This window comes from Pavona decussata, unplaced genomic scaffold (assembly GCF_977016875.1).
Source record: "Pavona decussata unplaced genomic scaffold, jaPavDecu1.1 SCAFFOLD_300, whole genome shotgun sequence".
NCBI classification, from domain to species: Eukaryota; Metazoa; Cnidaria; class Anthozoa; order Scleractinia; family Agariciidae; genus Pavona; species Pavona decussata.
The window spans coordinates 1,162,751-1,189,931 of record NW_028145697.1 but is presented as its reverse complement, the minus strand read 5'-3'; the positions used below and the strand labels follow the sequence as shown (position 1 = coordinate 1,189,931).

The 27,181-nt window shown below is 39.3% G+C and overlaps 2 protein-coding genes and 1 pseudogene across 2 annotated transcripts; 1 reads left to right on the top strand and 2 right to left on the bottom strand.

Moving 5' to 3' along the window:
- Positions 1 to 2,147: 2,147 nt before the first annotated feature.
- Positions 2,148 to 5,366, bottom strand: LOC146454524 (uncharacterized). The gene is made up of 2 exons (XM_085095428.1): positions 4,974 to 5,366; positions 2,148 to 4,405 (listed from the first exon to the last, which is right to left on the bottom strand). Exons 1-2 carry the CDS (start codon positions 5,044 to 5,046, stop codon positions 3,435 to 3,437), a joined length of 1,044 nt encoding a protein of 347 aa, XP_084951554.1. The 5' UTR covers positions 5,047 to 5,366; the 3' UTR covers positions 2,148 to 3,434.
- A 6,686-nt stretch (positions 5,367 to 12,052) lies between these two features.
- Positions 12,053 to 13,499, top strand: LOC146454523 (uncharacterized; annotated as a pseudogene).
- A 4,591-nt stretch (positions 13,500 to 18,090) lies between these two features.
- On the bottom strand, positions 18,091 to 25,394 carry LOC146454522 (uncharacterized). The gene is made up of 4 exons (XM_085095391.1): positions 25,087 to 25,394; positions 23,757 to 24,621; positions 22,640 to 22,767; positions 18,091 to 21,348 (listed from the first exon to the last, which is right to left on the bottom strand). The coding sequence occupies exons 1-4, from the start codon at positions 25,180 to 25,182 to the stop codon at positions 19,402 to 19,404; spliced, it is 3,036 nt and encodes a 1,011-aa protein (XP_084951517.1). The 5' UTR covers positions 25,183 to 25,394; the 3' UTR covers positions 18,091 to 19,401.
- Between the last annotated feature and the right edge of the window lie 1,787 nt (positions 25,395 to 27,181).

Here is a 27,181-nt window from a genome sequence, read left to right as displayed (position 1 = left end):
TCATTTTACTGTCATTGTAATAGCGGGATTTCTTACATAGGCTCAAACGTTTTGTACATAGCACCAGGAAAGTCTGACTGTGTCATTGTTAGGAATTAATAAAGGTCATCTACTTCGGCAAAGAGGGGTCCTTTAGTTAGAATTTTTGCCAGTTTACTGTCCTTAACAACCAATTAAGGTTAATTTGAACTGAACTAGAATCTTCAAGGCACCCTCCAGCGAAGCCAACTACAGTTATCGGTCAATTTTCTTGCCAGGACTGTTAAAAATTGGAGTGTGTTATCTTAGTTTCACAGCTAGATAATTAGAGCCTCCAAACAAATATGGGGGCGTCTTTTGTGCAATTTTGGGTATGAATGTCAACTTGGGCAGCTGATAACTCGCCTTTAATGACTCGCGGTCTGGTAATTGGAGACGCTACCGAAACTGCCAAGTTCTAGAAACGAATTATACAAATTCAAGATATCGACGAATAAAATAAATGTACTTATCAATTAACAGCTTGAATGGTTCCATCTACGGATCATTCAGAAGTTAGAATTATTTTCTACAACCACATCGTGGGAAACCTTCGCGCGATAGCGATCATTTCACGATTACACTTTGTTGTTTAATTCACGAAAAAAAAAAATCAATAGCAAGAAACAGACTGAGAAAAAAATTAGGGAGGTTGAATGTGGGAGTGATATTAGGGTAAGAAATTAAAATTAACTCAGTATGAAAACTGTAGAAAATGTCACGAACATAACCTAAAAGGTCCAAAGAGAGCTAGTAAGACCTCAAGCTTCAAAAAGGTCGATAACACTCTAGAAATTACCTTTTAAGTTAAACCAGGATAAAAAGGCTTTTCACCACAAGTTTTGTTTGAAACCAATTGCAAATTTATTGCGAACCTGAAGTGGTTTATTGAATGTTTAAACAATTGTGGAAACGAAAATTCTACCGACGATGAAATCTAAGAACTTTAGACCTTCTTGAAATTGGTTAGTCGACCTTTTTTGTTCAAGTTCCCGCGCGTATTTCTATGAATTTGTTGGTAAAACCAAGTCAAACACGTGCTGAAAGTATAAATTTGATTGTATGTTTTCAGGCGCGACTTCGGCTTGGTCAAACCTACGCGGAATCTTAAATTGACCTAAAAAAAAAAAAAAAAAAAAACAAGGCTGGTGCCTTCTGGTTTTCTCCTCGGACTTTTGAAAGTGAATTCAGTTATTCCGCGGTATAATATCTTGAGCAGTTAAGTTAAAATCGCCTGTTATTCACATATTTGTTTGGTTTCTTAGCAGCCAATTGTCGTCAATTCAATGCAAAATGTTCAAGTCATACATAAATTTGTCACGCGAAGCAGAGATCTCAAGGTGCTTATATTTTGGAAGTCGGCTAACACACCGTTGCAAAAAGATTCTTTAAGGTAATATTTGAATGTAAAAAAAAAAAAAAAAGGAAAATAAAAATACTTCACCAGGGCCCAATTTACGCATTAGAAAATTGACTGTGTCGTACACGTAAGACTGTTTATTTAAGGAGGTTTCACGCCTTGATAATTACATCTATTTAAGAAATTTTCTCCGGCAATTTTGATCACGAACGTCGCACTGTTTTTGTGTCATCTTGAACACCTGAAAAGACCGTTCTTAATAGCCCAGGTTTAAGTAATTAGAAGTACTTAAAAAAACAACTCATTTGGTAGCACGGCTCACGAAAATTATAACTTCGGTTTTGAAGCAAATTTCACACCGTTGCAGCAAAATTAATTTTGCTTAGAGGAAAATTAAATACACTTGTTTTGTGGGAATATAATAAGAAAACCGTTCTATAAGTGTTGTCAAAATGCAGAATTTTTTGAGCGCATTTGATATTCGAGTTGAGCATGTTAAATGATTTGTGGTATTTTCAACCTATGTACATATATATTGTGATATATTTTGGGGAGGAGGAGTTGGGGAGTGGCTTCCGGCCTCTGTCTTATTTTTAGAGATTTTCTCAGTTTTTTCTTTCACAATTTTTGGGTAAAAACTAACCGAAGCTACAAGCACGGGTAGGAAATTGTCTCTTGTAGAATTTCTCTCGAGGTATGTACATATGTTATCCGCTTTACCTCTCGTCGTATTTCCAATGCAAATAAAAGGACAAACTTAGAAAACAACTTTGTTACGTCTACGAAATTTATTTCAGGTACCGTTAACATTTCGTAATAACTTTTACATACATCTAGCATCAGTACTTTCATTTCTTGCTACTTTACAATACAATTTAACGGGAACTTAACTTAGGGAATTAGCTTCAACTTGTAAACTCTTTTAAAGTTCTCTTTTCATTTTAAGCACAATATTGTTTCACGGAGGAATGAAACTTTATTGAAAAATGTTTTTAAAGGACAGCAGAATCTAAACGTCTTTCACTAAAAATTTGTGTTAAGACATCTACATTATTTTAAACTAAAATTTCTAACGTAAAGTTGAAGGTAATTGCTGGCTTAAGAAGGATATTTTCATTTAATTTTTCCCTCTCTTTAGTGAAATTTATACAAAAATTCTAACTCGTTTTTGCTTCTCTACACCTGTATGTAAATTATATATGTTTTATTCGCGTTTAAGGAGTAACTACTTACGACCAGAATCTAAAAAAAAAAAAAGAAAATTTAACCAGACTTTGATGCAACTTCGTTCACATCCAGTACAATTTAGGTTTAACAAGAACTACCCAAAATTATCCTTATGCGTACTTAAAAAGCAAGTAATACGCTCTACTTTGAAACGTAAATAACCTTACCACCGAATAAAGTGCAAATTCGATTCTTGTTTGAAGCGTGAATTGAATTTAACACGATCGCAAAAATTGCACCCTAAAAATGATTAACTCTTTGAGAGCTAATGCAGATAAAGAGTCAAATTACTGCAATTACGGCGATGCGTTTTACAGTCCTAAATTAGAGCACAGCAACTTTCACACTCAGTGAAAAACATGAAAACAAAAAGGGTTTCAAAAATGTTAAATCGATCAGCTTATCTTACATTCGAGCGCTTGTAACACCTAAAAATAACACTTTTAAGCTCAATTTTACCACCTTTTTGTTCTTTAAGGACTCATCAAAGGATGAAATGGAATAACAAGAAATCCTTGCTTATTTTCAATTTATGCAGAATCTTTGAGGTTTTGTTTCCACGCTAAAGCTTGTTACCATCTTGTTCATCATAATAAGCACTCAGGACAAGAACACTGCTCGATGTAAAATTTTTCATCTCTATTGATTATTCTTTAGGATTTCAAAAAAAAGAATAAAATATCAGTGCCTGAAATAACAGGAAATAACGGAAGATCGATAGTTTAATAATGTAAACATTCGCACCTCACTCCAGGTTTTAATCTGCACAATCATACCCAATGTTACAACTGTATAAGCCAAATTTTTTCGCCTTGTTCATTCAATGGATTCAGAATTCGCTTTCTTTTTGGGAGTGGGCATTCTCCACATGACTCTTCAAATCGCACCTTCGTGAAAACGAGACCTTACAAACTCGGCACCGATAAGGCGAATTATCAGTGTGCACATGCATATGGAACTTCAAATTCGACAATTTGTTGAAAGCCTTTTGGCACAATGTACACTTGTACGGCTTTTCACCTGTATGGATAAGAATATGGTTTCGCAAGTTGCCCTTTTGGTGAAACCCTTTTCCGCAGCGATCGCAAACAAATTCTTTCTCAACGCTGTGCGTCCGTACATGCGTTTTCAGGGTGGAAGAGCGGTTGAACGCTTTATCGCAAACGTGGCATTTGTACGGTTTCTCTTTAGTGTGAATTATTTTATGCCTGCACAGTGTAGAAGACAAGCGAAAGCCTTTGCCACAGGTGTTGCAAACAAAAGGTCGCGCAAAAGTATGATTCGGCATTTTGAGGTGAATCGCCAGGGTGTATTTTGTTTTAAAGATTTTACCACACTGGTCACAGCGATAAGGCTGCCTAACTTCACTGGGAATAATAACCTTCGGTGGTGTCTCAAATGCGATTTCACCCTTACAAACATCAAAATTAACTGCTGCCTGATGAGTGCTTAGTAAGTTTGGATTCCAACTAAAGCGTTCGTTTCTTAAACTTGCCGCGTGCAGATAGCTAAAACCGGTCTGCATGTTACTGAAATCTGCATGGGAATTCTGGTGGAAGCTGTTTGATGCACCAGGGACTGCGAAGTGGCAAAAAGGAGTGTAACTGGGGAGCTGGCTGTGGGCTGTGTACTTCATCAACTCCTTGTTCAAGGGCATCGCTCCAGTGTCAGCGAAAATACTGCTTGACCAACTGTCAATCTGAGGCGATACGGGAGTCAGTTGTTTTGGCTCTGATAGCGGTCTGTGTTCCATCGCATCGTCTTCGGATTTCGAAGTTCTAGTTCTTTCCCCAACGACTTCTGTGTGTAAATGAAGACAAGGCTATTGAGCATTTTAGAAAAATTACAAACGCTTTGTTTTCAAAGTTCACTCTTTATGTTAGTCAAAAATTTGCCAGTTACCTTGTCAGAGACTTACAAACTCGATGACAATCATTAAATAAGCTAGTGTGTGAATGTTTCAAAATGAATTTAGATTTTGTATGTTTCTTCTGCCGTTGTGTTATAAGCCAAGACGAACCTATTGAGTATTTTGTAAAAATTATAAACTCTTTGTTGTTAACGTTTTGCTTTAGCACTATTCAAAATTCGTTAGTTGCGTTAAGCTTGTGTACAATTAATTTGAAAATGTACAGAGACCTGCTAAAAGGCCTTGAGACTGCCGTTTAGTTGCATTCCGGCAAAAGTTTGTTCAAAACGAATTTTAAAGAGAAAAACAACCAAGAAGTTAAGCCTGTTTAAGCTGGATTAATTTACAACACATGCATTTTAAATACGGTAAGCACTTACAGGAATACAGTTGTAACTGTGATACAAAGTCGCTTAGTCTTTAAGTCGCTAGAAAACGAACTTTTGAACTTAAACAAACCTTTTTCTTGGAGGTCTGGCTTAACAGCAGAGCTAATCAACGATCGCCTCTTTAGCAGGAAAGACTTAGGCATTTTAGCTTCCTTCGGCTTTTTATAATTCCGCTTCTCGATAGTGGGTGTTGGTTTTTCCTCAACGTGTTCTCAAGAAAGCAGGGACTTGATTTGCCCTAACTTGTCAACTGCTTCAAACTCAAATACGAAAACAGCTCGGCGATGCGTCTAGATGAGCGACCCGTAAAAAAACAGGGACGTTGTGACTCTTTCTTCACTTGATTGTCCTTTCGCTGTTTTATTGTGAAGCGAAGTAAATGGTCCCACAGGCGACACGTGCGAGCACGGCTAACCGATTTGTTAACTCCCAGAGCACGCGCTGGCTTTTATTGTAAACTGAATAGCTGGAGTATATCCAACGAACTCACGATTGAACTAAACCAAACAACAAGTGCCAAGTGCATTGTTCGCCAATAGAAAGTCCGCGCGCTAAACAAAACCTATTGTCTATTGCACCTGTATTGTCAAAATAACGAATAATTAAGGGGTCCGTTTATTCGGCGGTTCAGTCGTGATGGATCCTATCAGCGGTAAAGATTACAACTTGTTAAGAAAAACCTTTTGAAATATATATAGAACGTCAGCGTAAGGTGCTACTAAAGAGCTTCTAATTGAATGGTCATACTTCGAGATTCCATCTGAAGATTCGAAGTAACGGTTGAAGATCGACATCTTAATTGATTCGAGGCTTCGTTGACGTTTTATTTCCAAAACCCGCCATGTTTTAAAATGAGAAAAACAAATTCAAATTTTTTCTTTTATGAGAAACAATACTGATTAAATTGCTCCATAGCAAACTACTGCAGGATAATTTTTATCCAAGGATCACTTGAATAAATTTTGTATTCTGCCTTTTCGAGTCCTCGGGGCATGTAATGCAGAACATGAGATGCTTAACTTTAGACAACGGTGTCAAAATATCCTATTGAAATTTCCAGCATATTTTAACCCAGCAAACTTGTTCGTGTCTGCAGCCTCGACATTATATTTACTTAGTCGTGTTAGACTATGACGTTTTAGGCATTTTTCGAAGTTCTTAACTGGGCAGCTGTGCGCTGCGAATGACACTGATGGCTAATTCAAGTCATTTGTGTTCGGTAGATGTTTACCACCAAGTACTTTTAATAGACTTAATTAGGCGTTATTAAGTGAACCGCTTCAAATCATGCCTTTCGATGAGACGAAGTTGGTTAACACATCCGGTAGACTTTCAACAAAAATGACGAAGAAAAAACTTATCTTTAACAACAAAAAAAACACTTAGAATAAATCCCCTAAATTAGGCCCTAATTTTCATGGATTTCACCACAGTAAGGGGTCATTTGTGAATAAAGCGCTATAAACCGAAACGTGTTCTTGTTTTGTCTTAGCGCTTTTTAGTTTCTTAGTGATGACAAAATTTTATCACTAATGCCTCAAACCGACCTAATTTTGAAAGCTAAAGAACTAACGAACCACAGACTGACAAAAAGCAACGTGTTTCTATATTTGTTCGATTGCTGTTTTAAGAGACGCGTCATTTTTTTATCTTTCATTTAATGTATTATTTGCGTCTTGTTACCCCACGGTGTTTTGTGGCACGCTTACCTGTCACAGATCTCACTATGAACAAGTAATTGTTTTCGCTTGACCGCTTAGGACACCAACCAAATTAGCATCCACGACCTACAAGAGATTTCAACTCAGCCCTTCAATAAATGAACTCAGTCTTAATCCCACTGTGCGCCCAAAAGTTTGCACCAAAAAAAAAAAAAAGGGAAGAAAGAAAGAAAGAAAGAAAGAAAGAAGCTGATAGTAGCACTGCTCGATCAAGGTTTCAATTGAATGTTCAAATTTTAGGATTATGGGGATAAAGGTATTATTTGTGGAGGGTGGTACTTAATTGCTTTCTGTCATTGAACTTGTGATTGACCCTCTAAACTATTTTAAAGATCATAATTTTACAGAATCGCATCACAGTGCACCATAGTTCTCTGAGGCTTTATTCGGATTTCTAAACTGGAATGAATTCAGATTGGACGACTTTTGGCTGGTTACGATGATGCTGTTATTTTTGCTGGCGATAGATCACCAAAGCAGGTCTCGTTTGGCTATTTTAAGCCTCATCAACAAAATAATTGTAATAGGCTTCATTGACGCATCCTACCGCGCTGGTTTGTCTAAGACACCATTGGACGTGCATCGCACTAAATGTTTTCACGCTGAGAAGAAATTAATTTTGGTCTGTGTAGATGTCAAGTTACTATTATGTCCGTTATTGAGACGGAGAGCCTATGCTTTGGAAATGCAAAGGTGTTAGGCAACTTGTTCGTAAATTGTAGACGATGTGTCCTTCAGGGCAACAAAGTTTTTCTATTGGTATCCTTAAGGCAGCAAGTGTAGTGTTGTATTTTCCGCCAAGATCGTGCGTCGTTGCAAGGGCATGAACTAAACAATAGACTGTCAAAACTAAAAAAAAAAAAAAGTTTTAAAATAGCTGTTAAATTCATTGTCTGTGAAATAAAGTGTCGTGAAACATTTATTGCTACTGTTTTGTTGGATCGTACGTCGGGACAGTAATTAATGATTGACATTTTATCTTATGACTTTGATTGACAAGTAAAGCACGTGGTTTTCGTGTATGTGTAGGATAGTATAACGCGTCGTTTTCTGATATGCGATTATGCGAGTTAGAGGCGAGTCGAGTCGTTTGGCTAGATCACTGTGTGCGCGATTAATACGAATGCGAATTAATCAATATTAATATACCGAACATGTACTACATTTGCGTAAAAAAAGCTTAACTATTAATCTAACAAAATTGACTAACCGCGGCACACTTAAGAACTTTATTAATATCCAACGAATTAACCCTGTTTGTAGTTATTGGATTACACTATACGCGTTCGTTCAAAAGGGGACAGTGAAACGAAGGCTCTAGGTAATAAATTTGGGTGACTGGGACTTTATAAAAGTATTTTCCATAAGAAATTAAATTGCGAACGTATAATGAGTCGCATATATTGGGTCGACATGTACATCTAGGACCTGTCAAAACAAATTGCCTTTCTAAGTCATTCACGCTTTTGTCTCGATGTATGTTCATCAGAAGACATGAGGAAGTTTTTTGTGGTTATAAAGCGTCTTAATATCTGCTATTCGCTTAACAAAATCACATGTGTTATTTTCATTGAAAGCTTGATTTACACTGTGTTTTCGAAAGTTATTAGCGAACCGTTCTGAACATAAAGTCCCATTTTGGATACAGGCGGCCAACACGCCAGGTTTAACTTGGGAGTCAACGATATGGCGACGAACTCAGACCATCAGCAGTTTAAAGATTGATTCCTATAATCCAATTCTTCATTTATGATCGAATGAGCTAGTCTGGTTGGAGAAAGTTCATATCAGCCCAGGTTAAAACATTCCGGCAGCTGAACCGAGCGACTAAGTCATTTGCAAAGTTTGATGGGAAAAAAATATATTTTTTGTCCGGTTTGACTTTTAAAGGTGGCAAAAAGGACGCGTTTTTGTAAGTCGACGACAGCCCGCTATGCGAAGTAGTTGAATTTTTTCCATGCACCACAAGTATTAGCGGATTTGTATTTTACATTTCGAGACCAGGATTCACGAGCCAGTATCATGCAATAACACTCAAAGATTTAGATATGGGAATTAGAAGTCGCCCATTTCACCTGTCCACAATAATACATGTTGGTTTGAAAACGTATTATGTTTTATGAGTTTTGCGTTATGCTTATCGTCTACTCCTCATCTATCAATATTGGCGTCAGCGTCTTTTAAGCGTCTTCGTTTTCACCTGTCCAATCACAAAGGGATTTTCGAGACGATATTCTTAGTGTTTCCAAAACTGACGCGCCCACTCTGAAAACGAAGCAGTTTTATAAAGTTTCCACTGATTTCTAAAAGCTGTTTCCTTTAGACGTCTTCGTCAGTCGCTGTATGTGACCACTAACACTGTGAGTAGAGTAAGCAGGGCTTAAAACCATCTTTGACGCCATAGCCGGTATCTTTACTACCTTCTGTTATAGACCGCTCGAAAGCGTACGGTTGAGTACAGCATTGAAAAGTTTTATGTGAAATACATTGCATTTAGAGAATACCATCGGAAATTATTTGCTCCAGAGCTTTCATTTGAACTGCCACACTTAGACATTTGCTCTAACTGAAACGGTTAATACCACATTGCATGATTCAAAACTTGACTCTTTAGTGTCGATAAATTCAGTAGTTTTTTTTCAATTTCGATAATTGCCAAGTGGCAAATATGGCAATATGATGGTAAGTACACAGAGATATGAATGACAAAATGACCGCGATGTGGAGGTTTAATCGAGCATTGAAGAAACTTTTAACGGTTTTCGAACAACCTGTCGCCCAGGTCTGTTAATAGGTGAACAACCTGTCTGGAAAAACTATTAAAAATACTTCAGTATAATTAGTATGCGGGCTCGGCAGAATTATTATTTTGTAAGAGAACACAGGTGCAAGAGCCAACTTTCATCAAATCCGCAAGTTTGGATAATTTCCTACTCTTAGAGCGTCTAAATAGCGACCTTCAGTCCTCTTCAGTTGAAGAAGAAGAAGAAGAAGAAGAAGAAGAAGAAGAAGAAGAAGAAGAAGAAGAAGAAGAAGAAGAAGAGGAGGAGGAGGAGGAGTAGGAGGAGGAGGAACAGGAAAAGGAAGAAGAACGACAACCGAACAACAACTTACAATAATAGTAAATAGACTGCGGTCGATTGACTGTATTCCGCGGAATAAGCATAAGATTTCTCTTTTTAAGTAAATTTGGGAAGACATTTCTGTAAACTTTCGCTGACGCATAATAATTTAAGAGCGAGATTTTGTACTCCAATAACTCCAAAAACCTCTTATGAGGGATTTCTTGTCACCATTGTGTGTATTTCTTGTTCGGAATAAAGTCAATCGAACACACCTTTAGCAAAGCTAAATTTTCATTCCTTGAGTCCTTGACAATCAATCCCTTTCATGAGGCCATACCGGAGTTCGCTTCACCGTTGTACACAATTTTCCTTTGACCTTTTTTGTCGTTTGGCAAAATGCTTGAATTATCGGTCGACACCATCACAATGTGTAAGTGTTACATCTCTACCGGATGGTATTTCATTGAAATCCATCCTTCGTTAAAGATTTTATTTACAATCTTTATAAAAGGGGCTTTTTCCTTTACCGGAAATTGACTGCAATAAAATTGAAGCTTGCGCCCATCCTGCATATTAAAAAATCGAAAATATTTGTTTTCTGATTTTAGTGAACGATTTTTATGCAATACTAGGACAAGCTATGAACGATACGACTCAGTAGACATCTGGAAGTTCCCGGGACATTAACTTTCATCTCCAAGAATATTGTGGGGAAAATATAACGTCGGTTTGAAGCGGTACATAAGGCCGGAGCTATAAAATAAGAAAAAAACAAAAACAAAAACAAAAAAAACCCAGTGTTTTCAAAAGGATAGGAAACTTTTATTTTCTCATCTTACTTCCGCTCATGAATTATCCTTCATCCTTCAGGTATCTGATAATTTATAATGTGGCTGTTATAAAATAATTATTCTGCTCAGTCCCATGCATCAATTCTAGTCGTTCTTACTTCTTTGCACTTCTGAATAGCTTGCGCTATATGCTCAAGTACAACTAAATTGATAAGTGGAATAATGGTTAAAAAGTTGATCGTTTCGTAGTCTATTTAGTTTTCAATTGGAGGTATATGGCAAAAATTAACTGATTGCTAAAGGTCTTGGAAGGAGCACGAGCCAGCAGATGCTTATCGTACTCAAAACAAAACGATTGAGACAAAACGAGCTTTTTTTTTCTACTAAAACGATCGAAGAGACAAAGAGATCATATTCATAGATAATGCACAAAGGAAAGGAGGCTCAAGTTCCCTGTGGCCTCCTGGACGAACTATTTTTCATGTTGTTTAATAATGGCAGGTTCAAGGCTCGGATTTCACTAGTGACGTAAGTATTTGCGGAAGTGTGCACAAGAGTCTTACTCATAAGCCCACGCACAACACATGAAAAAACACTTGTGAACAATTCTTGTTCTCTCGCTTATGCGTTTCCCAGTGTTTGTAGGGAGCCACACTCCCATCTCTAATGGCAATGCGCGTGTCTCACTAGTGAAAACACGCCTCTAAATATTACCAAATTACTGAGAAATTTGTAGTCCTCGGATTGTGGCCGAAATAGATCAGTAGGATTTAGAAAAGCTCTTTTTCTATGAAGTGAGGTAAATGAATGAAAATTTTAAGTTATTCTTATTGTTGACACAAAGAACAATACCGACAGATCTATTTGGAGTAACATGCTCAGCTTTATTTCGTCACTCTGGCTTTATTGCACCTTTAAATTAGTCCAGCTACATTTGCCAGCCGTATGGACATCTCTTTGGTTCCTTAGCTTAGGTCAATTCTACGAATGATAAATGGCTACGGTTTTATTTGTGATTATCTTTGTTCATGTATGGTCAACACGAACACAGTGTATGACCACATTTCACAACATCACCGTTATAAGCATGAAAGAAACTGCATTTAATTAAGATGCTACAACCCAAAACACTGGTTTTCATTGAACTCCTTGGTAAATTTAGCAAGAGTTAGGGGCCACATACATAAATATAAGTGCGCAATTGTGCGCAAAATACAGTGTTGAAGCTAGAATTGTTGGTCCGCATTTGTATAATAGGCATTCGCAGTATTGGCAGAAGAATAAACCAAAGAGTTCTTGTTTACCTGTGAGTGTTCAAAATACGTCACGTGATGGTCCAACCAAACCTCGGGGAGTATTCGATGTTGTTTTATACCTTTTACTCAACAAAACGAGCACTGTGAATAGTTGATTCTTGGTCACGTGCCCCTGATCAAATTAAGTTGTATCCCGACCAGGATCCAATTCCGCAGAATCACAGCACGTGATCAGTGCATGACCCGAAAAAGTGGCGTGATCTTCAGCACGTGCTCACGTCAGCTTGATTGACGGAGGCGGGCCTGAGAACACTGCCAGTTTTCAGTTTAGAACGAAAACACAAACGTCATGGAACCTGAGACTAAAAGGAAACGTTTTTCTCGATTATCAGCCGAAGAAATCCAGCATCTAATAGAAGGAAAAGATTCGGAAAATACAAGAAAAGCAACTAAGAACGCTATTGTTACATTCCTGGCAATGAACCTGAAGAAGAGCCGGTGAAAAATACAGAATCGCTAGAGAAGATTCCGGAGAAGGAACTGAATGAACTTCTACCGAATTTCTGGTCGAACCGCCAAGATAAAGAACGGAGACAGCTACAAAAAGTATGCTTTGAATGATGGGAATACGATTTGGTCTTCAAAGTCACTTTCTCCTAAAAAGAGATTTTGACGTAATAACTGATGTTGAATTTTCCAAATCAAATCAAATTTTTGAGGCAGCAGTTGTCGAGTTAAGGCGGCAAGGATTTGGTAAAGTTGATCACCACAGTCCAATATCAAAGGAAGATCTGGAAAAGATCCAAACATCCTACAACCCATCTTGTCCAGATCCTAAATCCCTCCAACAAGTGGTGTGGTTTAACATAATGTTCCACCTAATTCGGGCGGCAGAGAAAATCTTAAACTGCTCACAAAAGAATCGTTCGCGGTGCAGGTTGATACAGGTGGGAAAAAGTTTGTATATCAAGTCAATGACGAACTGGACAAAAACCACAGGGGAAACGATCAACCAGATGATTCTCCAGGGGAAGGAAGTATGTACGAAAGACCTAACAGTCCCTACTGTCTCGTAAAAACTTTTGAACTTTATCTTTCTAAACTAAATCCAGCATTGTCATGCTTGTGGGAAAGGCCGAGAGCGAGGGAAAATTTTAGCGAAACTTATGAAGTCTGGTATTGTAATGTCCCTCTCGGGGAAATTACGCTAGGAAATTTCATGAGCTCAATTTCTAAACAACTGAAACTTTCTGAAAACTACACTAATCATTGTATTAGGACAACGGCTGTATCATTCTTGGATGAGTGCAATTTTGAGGCTCGCCACGTAATGCGTGTTTCGGGACACAAATCCGAGAGCAGCATTCGTTCGTTGATACTCCAGGCGTCTTTTGGAGGTTAGCAGAAAGAAATCTCCCATGCCCTCAGTAGTGCCTGTTCTGTTGAAAATCTCGAATCAACTAGCACTGGAACTGTGGCGATGCATATGCATGAGCAAAAAAGCGCAAATTCTCTTGGCAGAAACACAGTGCCAAACTCCCCTGTTACTATGCAGAATTTCGCATCTCATAGCCAGGAAACAGTAAATTTTAACGCAGGAGCATTTTCTGGAGCAAATATTGCCATCAATTTTTACAATTCCAAATGTGATATTGTATTCGTAATTCTACATTTTCAGGTATTATGAAACATTTGTAAATTATTCATTCAGCAGACATGTGAATAGAGACGTTGTGTTCTCATAGTGCCGTCTTTGTTTTTTTTATTTTATTCTATTGTTTTGCTGTGATTGTTGAACGGAAAGTCTACATTATATATGAAAGCATTATTATTAATTCTTATTGTGGATCCACACCCCATAGCTAAGAGAATTTGGTATGGTAACCCATGAATGCGAAACATTTCGGTTTTGGTTATGACGCCACTGTCCTACCGTCCTTGTCCCCCCTCCATGTAAGCCATTGTAAAATGCCACACTCAAGTTAACTCTGCTTCGGCGGAAAGTTGCCTGGCCAGCTGGGCCCGGTTGTTCGAAAGCCGATTAACGCTAATCCACGATTAAAAGCTAACCGAGGTTTTCATCTCGCTCGTTAAGAATGTTTTTAAAAGCTGATTTAAAGCTAATGGTAAACTATAAAAGTTTAAGGTAAAACTGAGGGACAAAAATCTTTAGGAAGAATTTGTATGGGCTAGTAAATAAACTCGAATTAAAGTTCACGTTAACCCAGGATTAGCTAAATCGGGCTTTCTACAACTGGACCTGCTTTTTAGAAAACTGACAAAGACGGAAAATTTGAAGAAAGCTTTTGATTCATGTACTCGTTGAGTATGTCGGCAAACGTGCAAAGAAGAGAAAGGGATTGAGAACGAAAACGAAAACGCAGGCGTAGCTTGTGATGCTTTGCACGTTTCTGTGCCCGCTTAACTGCATGATATGAGTTGGCGGAATATCGTTAATGTTAAGTTTTTGAATCATATGTTTACGAACACTATGGTTGGTGAGACGCTCGTTGTCAGTTGTTTGCTTTCAAAACCATTCCATGTTTCCACGGCCTGCTTTCTTCAACTCTTTTTGTTTTGACTGTAGACTTTTCCTTGCCAATTCAAATTGATGATGATGATACTCATGGGGTAGTCATTTTCCTTCAAATGCAGTTCAAGACTTGAGACGAGACACCTTAAGCTTGAGGGTTTATAATCTTCTCCGTTTTTACGTCTAACAGAACGAATAAATTCAGCGAGATACTTGTTCAATTCTGCTGGCGCAATCTTGTGCACTTCTCACTAATCGTTCTTTTCCTTTCTCAAAAATTCGTCAAACCTTTGTACATCTCGTTTTGTCTTCTCCTTCGTGTTTGTGTTCTCCATGCTTTCAACATAATCCTCAACTGAAGTTCCATCAGCGACAAATCTTTTCTCACTCATTTTTTCAAAGAAATTCGATTTTGAAAACAGTCCAGAGAGCGAATTTGTACAATTTTGCGAACGGTTTGAAAAGTCAAACACTGCCATTTCAGCCTTGAATGAGAATCGCTTTGATACGGCTCACGCGTGAAAAACATGATACGTGGCTCCTGATTGGACGTATCGTTTTCTCCACAAGAAAAAAATGCGATACGCGACATTTGATTGGCTTTTAGCTACTTAGACTAGCCCGCGAATGAAAATTTATTTCGCCCTTTTTAGTGAGTAAATCTCAGTATGTGCATAATAAAAACAATTAAATAATTAAATTACACACGCACTCTGATCTCTGTCGTTACGCGAGGCAACGCAAAGGTGGACGTGTGCGTTCTTTTGGTGGTTTTGCGTGGTTGCCAATCGACAAAAAAGCGTCCAGTTTTTCTTCCAAGAACCTCCGTGTTTTTTTCCCTCGTATTATCCCTCGTATTAACCCCTCCCCAATGTTTGAAAACCTATCGCGTCAGTGTTCTATGTCCAGAAATGCACGCTAATGAAATTCATGCACTGTATGATAGACATTAGAAGGTGTCCCCTAGCCTTAATGCTCACTAAAACACACATAATTCTGCCAAAATTAATATGCAGTCAAATGAAAACGACAAAAAGGCCTGGTTTATATGAAGTACCCAGATTTAGGGCTAGGTGCATTTCTGGACATAATTGCAGTGTTCTGGCATTAAAAGGCCAGTCTGCCCAACTAAAAGGGCAGAGAGGGCAGACAAAAACACTTCTTTTTAAAACTACTCTTACCTTGAAAATGTCAACAGTACACTTGACTACTTCTAAGATAAAAAGAATTCTCTCCCAGGAGAGTTGGAAGCCCCAAATTTTCATTTGGAGGTGAAAATCGAAATAATTTGTCTTTTGTCTACTTATCTCCAAGCGAAAATCTGAAAATACTGGTTCTTGCTCCTTCTTGAGCCTTAAGGCCTGGCTAAACTAGGAAACATTGTTGCGGAGGCAAATGTTTTCCAGTTTAGCCGCGCCGTAAGCATATGTTACGGAAACAAATATTGCTGCTCGGAAACAAGAAATTTTTTTTGGCTCCGGTGAAAAACAGTTTTGCTTACCGGACACATTGTGTTTAGCCACCGTGAAGGCAAGGTTGACTAGTTTCTAGTGCTGCTCATAAAAAATGTTCTCTAGCAACGGAGAGCGTACAACGATGTCTGACGCCGGCGAAGTCGAAGTAGAAGAGACACAAGCCGGTCATAGAAAAGGGAAGAGAAAGAAGGAAAGGAATTGGAAGGACGAAGAGATTGAGTTACTCGTTACCTTGTATGGGGACAGAGCCTGTTTGTGTGATGTAGCTCGTCCAAACAAGCTATTATCATACTCAAAGCAGCTATTTTTCGCCTTTTTGCCGCCGACGCCATATTAAAGGATCAGTGTTTACATCTACATGCATTGTGTGTAGCCCTGGGGACGAAAATATACAAAAATTCTTCCCCAGACTTGTTCGGAAGTCAGTTTATTATTTTGCGCATACGTGACCCTTTGTTTTCCAAAATAATGCTTCCTCGTAATTTTATTCGCTTCCCGCTAATTTAGCCACCCCTGAAACATAACAAAAGACAATGTTTCTGCAACAATGTGTCCTAGTTTAGCCAGGCCTTAAGCAACGGGGTTTTTTTCGGTCTATAATCCATTTTTAACCTTGGCACTTGCTTTCTACAAGCTTATAGCTGACTTTTTGATCTATATAACAAAAACTAAAACAAAATTTAAACTCAAATACATTTGCTTGATATTGTTTTGATGTCACTTGTACTGAAATAGTTAAGAAAAAATCCCACTGCTTTCTCCACCAAGGAGAGTGAGTAGTCGTGAATTACTCGCATACGTTTTTCTTCGCGCTTGGCACTTCTATGTATGTATCACGAATCGCTTTCTCATTGACTGTCTTTTTATGGATCTCAACGGATAAAACGTACTTGCCAATGCTGTTTTTTTTTTAGCAACAGCCGGCTTATCAAAGCGCCAATGTTAAAGGCAAGCGTACATGAAACAGGAACTACAACGACGTAAATGGAACAGTGATAGACAGTGTGAGGCATCCATCTTCAGTGCGTGTAAATGAAATGTAACTTTCAAACAACAGAAAAGATTGAGAGTAGCAGGACAAATCTTTGGTTCATCCACAAATTATTAATAGCCATATTGGAAATGTTTGCTGGTGGACGAGAGTTGTGGAGCGGGGATCTGGGTAAACTTCACTGAAGGAGGGGAGATCCGAGATGTTTTTTTCCGTAAACATTTTTTAAAGCCCTCTCCTCGTAAGAGAACAGCAGATTGATAACCAGCTTTTTTGGGGTGAAGCTGAAATATTAGTTCTCAATCACCTCAACAACTTAATGTTTTGCAAAGTCGCCCAAAAATCGTCATTTCTGACTGTGTCCCACTTTTCGTCCCGGTTTAAGATAGGAATGAAGGATCAAAGCAGGTTCATGCAATGTATGCGCAGAAGAAATCTGATGGCAGCATAAAAGAAGGCTGATACCAAGGACAACCCAAGTGCAGACCATGTAAAAGGTGAAAATATTAATCAAAGCCAATCGATGCTTACCAAAGCAACGCCAATCGATGAGGTCACATGAATCTTCATCATCAATTGACTATCGGTTGTCATTGCTCATCGATTAATTGCTGTCAGAAGCTAACGATTTTTATTGATTGGCATCGATTGTTGGTTTCCTCGATTGGATACGCCAGAATTTACGGCTTTCGTCTGTAAACTTCACGCTGCTTAAAAATGGAAGAGAGCGCTTGGCCGAAAGCTTCTTTCTTTAATAGGAATGAAGTATCAAAGTTCATACAAGACATACAATGCATGCCCAGAAGAAATCCGATGTAAGCATAGAATGCTCACAGCTCTGGACCAAAGCAACCGCAACATTACGGCCTTTTTTTCAATCGCTGTTAGTTTGAAAATACTGCTCTCAATTTAATATACTTAAAAAGCTTAAAAGGCATTCAATCCTGTAACCTCTTATTTTATCATTCCCAGAGTAGAGCTCGCTCTACTCCATTCCACTCTGCTTTACTCCACCAGTACTAAGTGGCAGCTGTTTTAAATATGAACACTGACTGCAAAGAGCGTATTAGTTTAAGATCCCAGTGCAAACTAACCACGTCTGGGGCGATTAGCCAAAGTCTGCACGAGTAATGCTTTACTAGGAACTCCAGTTAAAAAGTGTTTTCGGAAAATAACGAATAAAAACTTGCCTCACCACTTTCGCTACTAGTGTTGTTGGCGTTCTGTTATTGTTTTTAAATATACTTCCACCCTTTGCTCATTAGTTAAATTTACCGTTTATTTACTTTGGAAAGTTTAGAAAGACAAATCTATGACTTTTTATGTCAAATTTGAAAGACTCTTAAGAGCGAATGTCCATTAATATCGAGCAAAATCAAAAATTCTCGGTCACGCTCAAAATTTAATTTTCGATGCGCTTTGGTTTGTTGGTAGGTATTATCATCTTAATAAACATGGTGTAGTTCGTTTTTCGAAATCCCGCCGGAATTTTCAAAAATTTAAGAAAATTTATTTTGGCTGTCGGCGGTCTCAAAGACACGAAAAGCTACAAGCAAAATTGGCTGGTCCGAAAACTTGCTTCGCGTACGAACAAAGTAATTTTTATTCAAACTCTGTAATCATGAATAGATTGAAGTGGCCTTAAGTAAATACTTTGCAGGAAAATTTCAGTTCTAACCACGATCTGAAAAGAAAGCTTTCAATATTTAGAACGACTTTGTACTTCCCGCTACGCGAAATACAATTTTATCCTGGAAACGCGAGGAAGTATTTAGCCATGTGGCACAAGCTGATTCTGTCTGAAATTCCAGCTGTAGGCAAATGAGATGATATTCTAAAACATAAGTAAAATTCGTCTTGGGTAATTTTATCTACGCTTTGTACGAGCGACGTAAAGTTCGAGAAAATCTTCTAAAAAATCGCATCTTGGAGTAAACAAATTGCTCCCCGCGATTCTCTTCTCGCTGAGATTTATTTTCCACCGCACTGAAAACTTGCATGTAATTTCAAAACAAAGCAGGATAACCACAACGTACCTTTGCTTAAGGTCTTTGCAGAGCTTCTTGTGTGTTTGAAGGTATATTCAAGGAAAATAGATTGTGGCGACTGCGATAGAAAAACGTTGACCGACTTGAGCTACATTGTATTTACTTTATAAAAGTTACGACTGGATGGGCACGTGGAATTCGCACGCAAAATCTTCTAAATTACTGTCCGTGAAGTGCAAGATATCCGCAGAAGGCCGTCAGTGAAACTTGAAGAACCATTTTTGCTTACTTTCAAGTTCTGATCAGTTATTATACCAGAATTGACAGAACTATTTCACAGAAGACGAGTGGTAACACACCAATTGCGGTGTCATGTTTCATTGCGTGACACTAATTCTATACCGAGGGAGGGGTAGGAAAAATAGGGTTTATTGGTCATGGGCTTTTGCGGATCACACGTTGGGATTGATTTTATTCCATGCACATGTACACAATTCTTTCTTGCAAGACGATTTAAAAAATCTGCCTCTTGTTATTTTAAAAGAATACATCTAACATACTGTAGCAACTCTACACAGGCAAGGCCCATGGTCACAAAGGAAAACCTTAACTGTATTTTACTGAACTCATAAGAACAATGAGCTACCTGAAACGTCTCAAAATTAACATGTGCAAACTTTATGCATCACTATGGCAGGGGCAATCTTTGCAGTAAGCCACAATCCTGTCAATATACGGGGCCTTTCTTCGCTTTGTTATGTCAGCTAAAGGAATCTCAAAGTGCCTGCAAATGTCTTGGAGAACAGGTATAGCGAAATTTGAAATCTTCCCGTTCTTGATCAATTCACACAAGTTATAACAGTCATAGTATATGGGATGGGAGATTGCTAATTGCCCAAGAATATCGCTTCGTAAACCACTAAAAGCATCCTCATTCTCTGCTGCTTCTCTCTGATTTATGTCCATGTCACTGTCCTCCTTCTCGCGCTCGTGGTCATTTAGAGTGCGTTTGGAAGCTAACCTTGAAAAGTAGCTTGCAACCTGTTGGCTTGTCAGGAACTCGGAACTTGTAAACAACCGCTCTCCGTCAAAATTCCTTGCAGTCATCATAGCCTTAGCTACTAACGCAGGATCAGCTTTCTGGCCGGTAGCCTCTCCGATAGAGAACTTAGTGAACAAGTAGTTTTTCTGTTTATCTGTAAAGCGTTTTGTTCTCCGACCTTGACTTGATTTTAGGGCCCAGCCCATCGGTAAGCTCGGTTGTGCTCCACTGTTAGGAAGTGCTGCTGGTGGTAGTTCTGGGAAACCTCCTGATTGTCCCTGTAACCTGTCTGAATATCCATGCGCTGCCTTGTCTAATAGGGTCTCGTGTTCAAGCGCACGCGTGTGTCTACCGCAGTCCAGGTGGTGTTGAAGGGCTGAGAAACGCTGATATGTTTTCATACATCCTTCTTCAGGGCATGAGTACAGACAGCTCAATTCATCTGCTGTCTCCTGACATTGCTGTAGTGAACTCTCTTTGGGATGACGGGTCTTTCCCTTCGTTGGTATGAAGTGTGCGTCAGACAGCTGATCAGATTCAGCGATGTCGTCACTGAGATCGGGGATGGTCATCTCATTTCCTATGCCCGTTTTGGATAACGGAACTATTTTTCCAGGCCCGATCCCATACGCCCTCCACACCCGTAAGTGGTCTTCTGTATACTCGATGTTGGAAATAGCACTAACACCCTCCAGTTTGGCACTTACTGGTCGAGGGAATGTTGGAGGGATTGCTAATGTTGCATTGACACCAGGTATTCCACCAGAAGACAACATTGCAGCTACCATTTCCCGCCCAGTCTCGATGTTATTGCCCGTATTCAGGTGGATTTTCATATGCGATTTGATAGAGGCCGCCTTTCGATCGCAAGCGCCTTTACCACCTTGCGGATCTGAGAAATCCATGCGTCGAACAAACACACCAGTGTCTTTGCCAATTAGGCTTGCCCCTGCGATAGACGCCCCACAGTGATAACACCCAGCGTTATCTTGACGGTAGTAGACAGATTCCAGATTTGGGAGCTCTTTCTTCAGTTTTGATACCACATCCTTCATGATGGAGAGAACGGTGCAACTATCCTGATTGCAGCTCTGAAATACGTGAACGAATGTCATTGTATGGAATTCTTGGTCGAGTGCAGCCCTATGGATCGCCACTGTAATGTGCCACGAGATTCCTCGTTTTCCAAACCAATCGGTTTGGCTTTCTCTGTATTTCCTGGGAAGAAACTTCATGGCCCAGTCTTGAACCAGAAGTACTGATGTTTCCTCTAGCATTTCAAGGGCATCGGTGCGTGCTTCGTCCTGGTTAACGTTTCTCAGAATGTGCGCTTTCCATGCATGTATAGCTTGTTTCGCTTGGCTAGTCACGAATGCCAGTTCCTCAATAACGTCAGCATTGTTGGCCGGCATTTGCGAGATAGCCTCGTCGATGTTGTTTAGCACGGTCTTGAGATTATTGCAGCGATCGCATAGGTCAAGATGCTTGTGACTACATTTCGCTTGAAACTCAGGATCGTTGGGATCGCTGAGGGCGTAAGGCCTACAATGGTCGGGGATGCATGATTCTTTGGAAATGTGTACCTGTTCAACAATGATTTCAAACAAACAAATTAGAAATTCCAAAGGACTTACAAATCCTTAAGTCTAGCTTTACTTTCCCATGATTAAAGCTATGTTTAACCCTTTTTAAGTGCAGAATATATGTACAAATTGCTGCCTTATTAGTTATTGTCTCGGACAGGTAATCTAGTCTTTCATAACATCAGTAATAGTTCCAAATAATCTTTAAAAAGGCGCTTGTATTGCAATATTGGTAGCATGCCCAAAAATTCTGGCGTGATAAAAAAAAAATAGGGAATGCCTTATTTTGGGGCTTTAAAAGAAATTTCGTTCCCAGAGCTCGAGTTACCCTTACTCAGGCGAACGTGAAACAAGGACCTCTGAGTTACGCCGATTCCGTCACGACACAAACTCTTTCCCGAGGCTGCGTTCTCAATCAATCAAAACCTTTATTTAATTAAACACGATGAGGGTTAAAGCTACGTAGCTTGAGGGGTCGTGCATAAAAAGCGTACCAAGGTAGCTGATAAAAGAGGATATACAATTTCACAAATGATTCGACTAAGATAAGTTAACAACGCTAAAGTCTAGACTAAAACACTTAAAAAAATTCTCAAAGCACTTTTAGATAAGATCTTCTAAACAATGTCGCAGGTGTTTCGATAACGAAACGATCAAAACATCAAAAAATTCTTTCTGTACAGGTTGTTAAAATCAGTATCTTCAATCGTATTCGACATGTGAATCCTTTTAATAAAACTCTCTAGGGATACTGCGTTGCAGCACTCCTGGTAAAAGGTTCCATATAATTGCCCCTCTGTAGACTATTCAAAATTTCATGATATTCGTTTTGAGAGATGGGGTAACTAGCAGGTTTTTTTTTTTCTAAAATTGTACGATGGTCAGCAGTATCTGCCTTTAAACCGGAAGCCAGATCTTGGCATCGGGGTTTTGATTAGCCTAGAGCCGGTGGGCGTGTGGCCTCCACTGGCCTAAAACGCGCGCGGGATCTGGGGACGAGATTGGTCATGACAGGATTTTGTTCTTCCCGTCTTGCTGCGCATGTGTATGTCTCTGTACAAGCAATCATCTTCAAAGCCACATAGCAACATCGCGGGTGTTTGAAATGGTCAGTATGCTCTTGCTCCGCCATATAAGAGAAGGACATTGCTCCAAAACAAACATAAAATGTTAATTGTGCCGGCTGCACTTTTTTTAGAAATACTCCATACAAAAAAAGCTGTACTCGTAGTGGCAAATTATGCCAGAATTGTGCTAGCACAATCTCAAAGCCTAGATATCGCGACATTACCTTATAATCACTCTTGAGGTAACGTTTTGCTGATTTGAGAAGGTCCGTTTGCTCTTTCACCCACGTCATTCCTTTAACATCTCCCAGCGTCTCCAAAGACGTAATCAAGTCGTCAAAAGCCTGGGCACCTAATAAACGTTGATGATCATAATTGCTTAGTTTGATTAAACAGATTCGAATAACTAAATACTTTATTGGCCTCTCCCCGTGAGGGGTTTCTCGGGGACGATAAAACAGAGGTAAAGAAATACTTTACACACAACATAACAGGACTAAGAACCCCAATTGGTGGTTTTCACCTCACATATCGTCGGCAAGTAAAAAAATTAAATTCTCAGCCATTGAATAGATAAAGTCAAGAAAATGATATGTTGTAGAAGAGTGATACATAAACAACGTGTGAACGCCACAGAGCTTTGCGATATCTTATAATCGAGTTATTCGAGAAAATGTACCACGGAAAATTAAAGAGTTTAGCATGGGACGCCATATTGGTTCCTCATCTGAGGGGCACCAACATGGCGGGCCGGATACCAGCAAAAACATCTGGAGTTTACCTTGGCTATTTGAAAGCCTTTCTTCTCTCTGCTGAACTTTCACGCACTGACATAGACGCTTCTATTACATGTTAGCTGATCAGACCTAAAAAAACACGCGGCAAATCGATGTTTTCATGTACGTGACATGTTTAGAGCAGCAATCCTTCTGTCACGCACTGTGCAAAAATCTAAAATTCAAACTGCTCTATTTTCAAAACAAAGAATGCTATCCTGCTGAAAACAAGCAAGCCGATAGAAATTTATATTTTCTTTTATCTGATTGAGATAAAACGCAAAATCGTGTTTAGTTATGAATTTCAGTTTTTTTATCACGTCATGTGAAAACCAACAATTGGGAGAGGGTCTGTCAATTGGCTATTTACAAGCGTTACAGAGGAGATGAGATCGGGTTTACAGATAAACAACTCCAGATAAAGGTATTCAGTGGGACTTCAGCCCGAAACCCTTGATTTCAAGTCATCACCCTAGGTCTACCTAATTACTCTGACACGCCTTCTGGATAAAAGCATATTCCCATCTACAAGGAAGGACACATGCTAATAAAAAGAGGTAAAAACCTGTTGCACTGATGTAATCTAGTCCCTGCAGTGACTTGCGGACAGAGGCAGAACACACCGATAAGATTCTCAGCAATGTACTGCGACTTAATGGCGTGAGCCCACATTCTTCAGCATATGTTTGGTACTGTGTTGCTATGGATTCTGGTATCATGAGACGGACGACATTCGGCACTGTAATGACTTGTTTTGACGAGAGCTTTATGTTTTTTTCGCCGAACGGCAGGTCTTGAATAATTAGTGGACTTGTAATAAAATCCAGAAAGTGGTCCAGTTTTGCCTGTGATACCGCCATTCTTGTTCGTTGCTGAGGGACTTCTGGAACTCCTCTGCCCTGGGCAAGGATGTGCTTTCTAGCAACAGTAAAGCGATATCTTGATAAGTTGGGGATCCATCTCAACAGGGTGCGATATGAGACTTTGTCTGCCATTATGGACAAGATTTGCCGTTTAGTGTCCCATCTATTAGCGTTTACGTAGCACTCCGTCAATGCCTCCATCAGCACATTGTCGACATCATCATCCTCTTCACTTGAGTTTTGGGGCTCTAAAGGCTTTGAAGCAATGGCCTTCCACAAATGATGCAGCTGATTAGGGGCAATTTCATCGAGGACGGCAGTAACCGCCTGTCGCGCCTTGCGCACGTGGCGACGTGTGGTTCGTTCACTCGCATCCTCCCACTGCCTCGTCATAACACTTCTCACTGGACTTATATCTCTACTTCCTAGGAATGCATTAAGCTTGTCGAGAGGTTTATCTGGAGCGCTTTCTGCTGGAGTTCTGAATGTGGAGTCCGCAGTATTGAACCTTGTTGGGGTGCTCTCAGCGACAGGACTCCTGAAGGTAGTGGTGCTTGTCTCCGCATTCTATGACAAAAATAAAGGTACGTAGTTACCAGATGCGCTCTTTATCTGCTGCGTTCAAGTGTAAGCTCTCATCTAGCACGCAATGTCTTGTTTCTCAAATTGTCAAATTTATACTAGAAATCACTTTTCTGTCTGAAATCAGTATCCAAAATCCATATTCCGGGTTTTGGGTAATCGAGGCAAACTCTTCCTAGACGGTTAAGAATCAGGTAAAATATCTCTACTGTGCCTTTCCGTCAATTAGGATATTTCATACGGAAGAAATTAAGACGCGTCATATTTTCTTCCGTATAAATGGCCCTAACATTAATTAACTCCCAAAAAAGTAGGAGTTAAAAAAACTCTGGTACAGCTTGTTGGTGTAAACCCGCAAAAGACACAATATATTTCTGCGGGGTTGCTTGTTGTTGCCACTGATTACCCATGACCACTGTACTTATCAGTGACATATCCAGCGTTGCTTACCAGACTCAAGTTTCCTATCTGTGAAAGTGAGAACTCACTCTCGTCCACAGTCACTTGCGGCTGCAACTCCCTCTTAGGTTTCAAAGTACAAAGCATTTTTCTGCATTTTGGGCACACCCCTGGAACAAGGAAGGGTAATCAATTCGTAAATGGCTGGCATCTCTCAAGTAAGTATGTTGAATTAAATAAACCTACTTGGCAGCCGCACCCCATATTAGTAGGAGATATTGAGAATGGAAAATAAATGCTCGGTTGTAGAAATAACAGAAATATAAAACTCAACTAAATATTAAAGCAGAAGGTTTCAATTTCACCTGATCCCACAGGAACGAAAGTACCACTTTCCTTCAGCACGAGCTGAGAGTCAGCTTTACTGAGCCCTCTCTCCGCTTTAGGTTTCTTGACGACGTCATCGCTATGATGCGATAATATGACGGGTATTCTGCATCTCTCATTGGCTGAACGTCTCCATCCGATACCAAGCGCTGCACGATGTGCAGGACATATCAGCAGTTGAGATATGTTTGCTGGAGTAGAAAAGATGGACGCCCTTGACAAGATGAGGTCCACTTCATTATCGACGTCACTCAGCGTGAATGCTGATTTATGAGCGCTTATATCCCTATCACAACTAAGCAAAGGAACACAATCGACTGATCTGCTTCTATCTTTTGAGTCTGAGCCACAATGGCCTCCTGTAATCGCAAGAAACGAGCAGTCACTGTTCATAGCTCCAGAGCACAGTTCTTTACATCTTTACAGCCCGGCTACTTACTGCGAAAAGGGCTTCCTCTTAAAGATTTTCCCACGCAAGGATTAAGCAAACAAATTTCAAATCGCGAGCGTGCAGTACATTAAACCGCAAGCGTGCAGCAATTTGCAGACTCTATTTTTAAACTTTTGTTCCTAGGTACAAATTCTACTCAAGAAACTAAAAACTGTCGTCAAAGAAGCGGAACGAAACCTGCAGTCTAAACCTGCCAAAAAAAATGAAGCTTGCAAACTTGTGAACTTGCATTCATAGGACAAACCTCCAAATCCCGGCGGCGAATCCATAGGAAATTGCTTTGTTTATTGTTTGTTTTTCTTTTCTTTTACTCTCATCGCAAATATAAAATAATCATGTTAGTAGATAAATGAACCAGAAAAAATTATTTGCCGGCATTTTTCTCTCCTCATTAAAAGTTAGATGCAATTAATAATTGTTCGCATATCGCTGTCACGGTGTTGAGTGTGTCACGCAATAAAATAATTTTCCGTGGGAATACCATTTGTTTCATTCATAACACACACACAAAAAAAAAAAAGGGAGGGGGAAACGACGAGGTAGACTTGAGAAAACTTTCAATAAAACCGGTAGTTTTTCTTGAATTATTGAGAAGAGATCTTCAGCTGTCAATTTGTATAAAGAGACCGACTTTGGCGAGGATTGAATTTCACGTTGCCATAAATGCAGGTCGACACTCGCCACAGCTCATTTTTCTTCAATATTCCTACAAACGCACAAGATGTTTTGCAAAGACCCTAAACAAAGGTAGACGGTCGTTTTTTTTTTCTATCTTTTGTAATTGTGTTCATTAAGTTCACGGCGGTGGGAAAATTGCTGACCAAAAACAGAAACGTGTCAATAGCGAAGTTGTTTACTCAAGGCCATGGTAATTAGGAGATTTTATTCAACTTTACCTCGGCCGTACGAAGCGTAGATACAATTACCCAAGGCAAATTTGACACAAGTTTTAGAATAACATGTTGTGTCCATGCAGGAGGAATTATAGACAGAGCAAGCATGTGCCACATTGTTAAAATCCTCGTAGCGTTTCCAGAGTAAAATCCCATTTTGCACGGCCGATAGTACAAGATGAATTTTTAATTTTGAATGATTCCATCCCAGATCATTATCAGGACTCAATTTTGCTGCAAAATACTTACAAAAGGTCTCTTTAATCAATACATTACAAGAGAGTTTCAATAACTTTATTCCCTGTTCGCATGCGGTAGACATTTTGGGAGCTACCAATTTGGCTACGATTTTGTGTGTAATTGAAGCCGTCATCAGCCTAAACAGATTTTCGACTTTTTTTTCAAAATTTAGGCG

Excerpts from the sequence above, each read along its gene's own strand:
- LOC146454524 (XM_085095428.1), bottom strand. The coding sequence starts at position 5,046 with ATGCCTAAGTCTTTCCTGCTAAAGAGGCGATCGTTGATTAGCTCTGCT. Across the intron at positions 4,406-4,973 it reads GCCAGACCTCCAAGAAAAAG|AAGTCGTTGGGGAAAGAACT; the intron begins GTTTGTTTAAGT and ends ATTTACACACAG.
- LOC146454522 (XM_085095391.1), bottom strand. The coding sequence starts at position 25,182 with ATGCTTTGTACTTTGAAACCTAAGAGGGAGTTGCAGCCGCAAGTGACT. Across the intron at positions 24,622-25,086 it reads AGATAGGAAACTTGAGTCTG|AATGCGGAGACAAGCACCAC; the intron begins GTAAGCAACGCT and ends TTTTTGTCATAG. Across the intron at positions 22,768-23,756 it reads AGATTACATCAGTGCAACAG|GTGCCCAGGCTTTTGACGAC; the intron begins GTTTTTACCTCT and ends AACGTTTATTAG.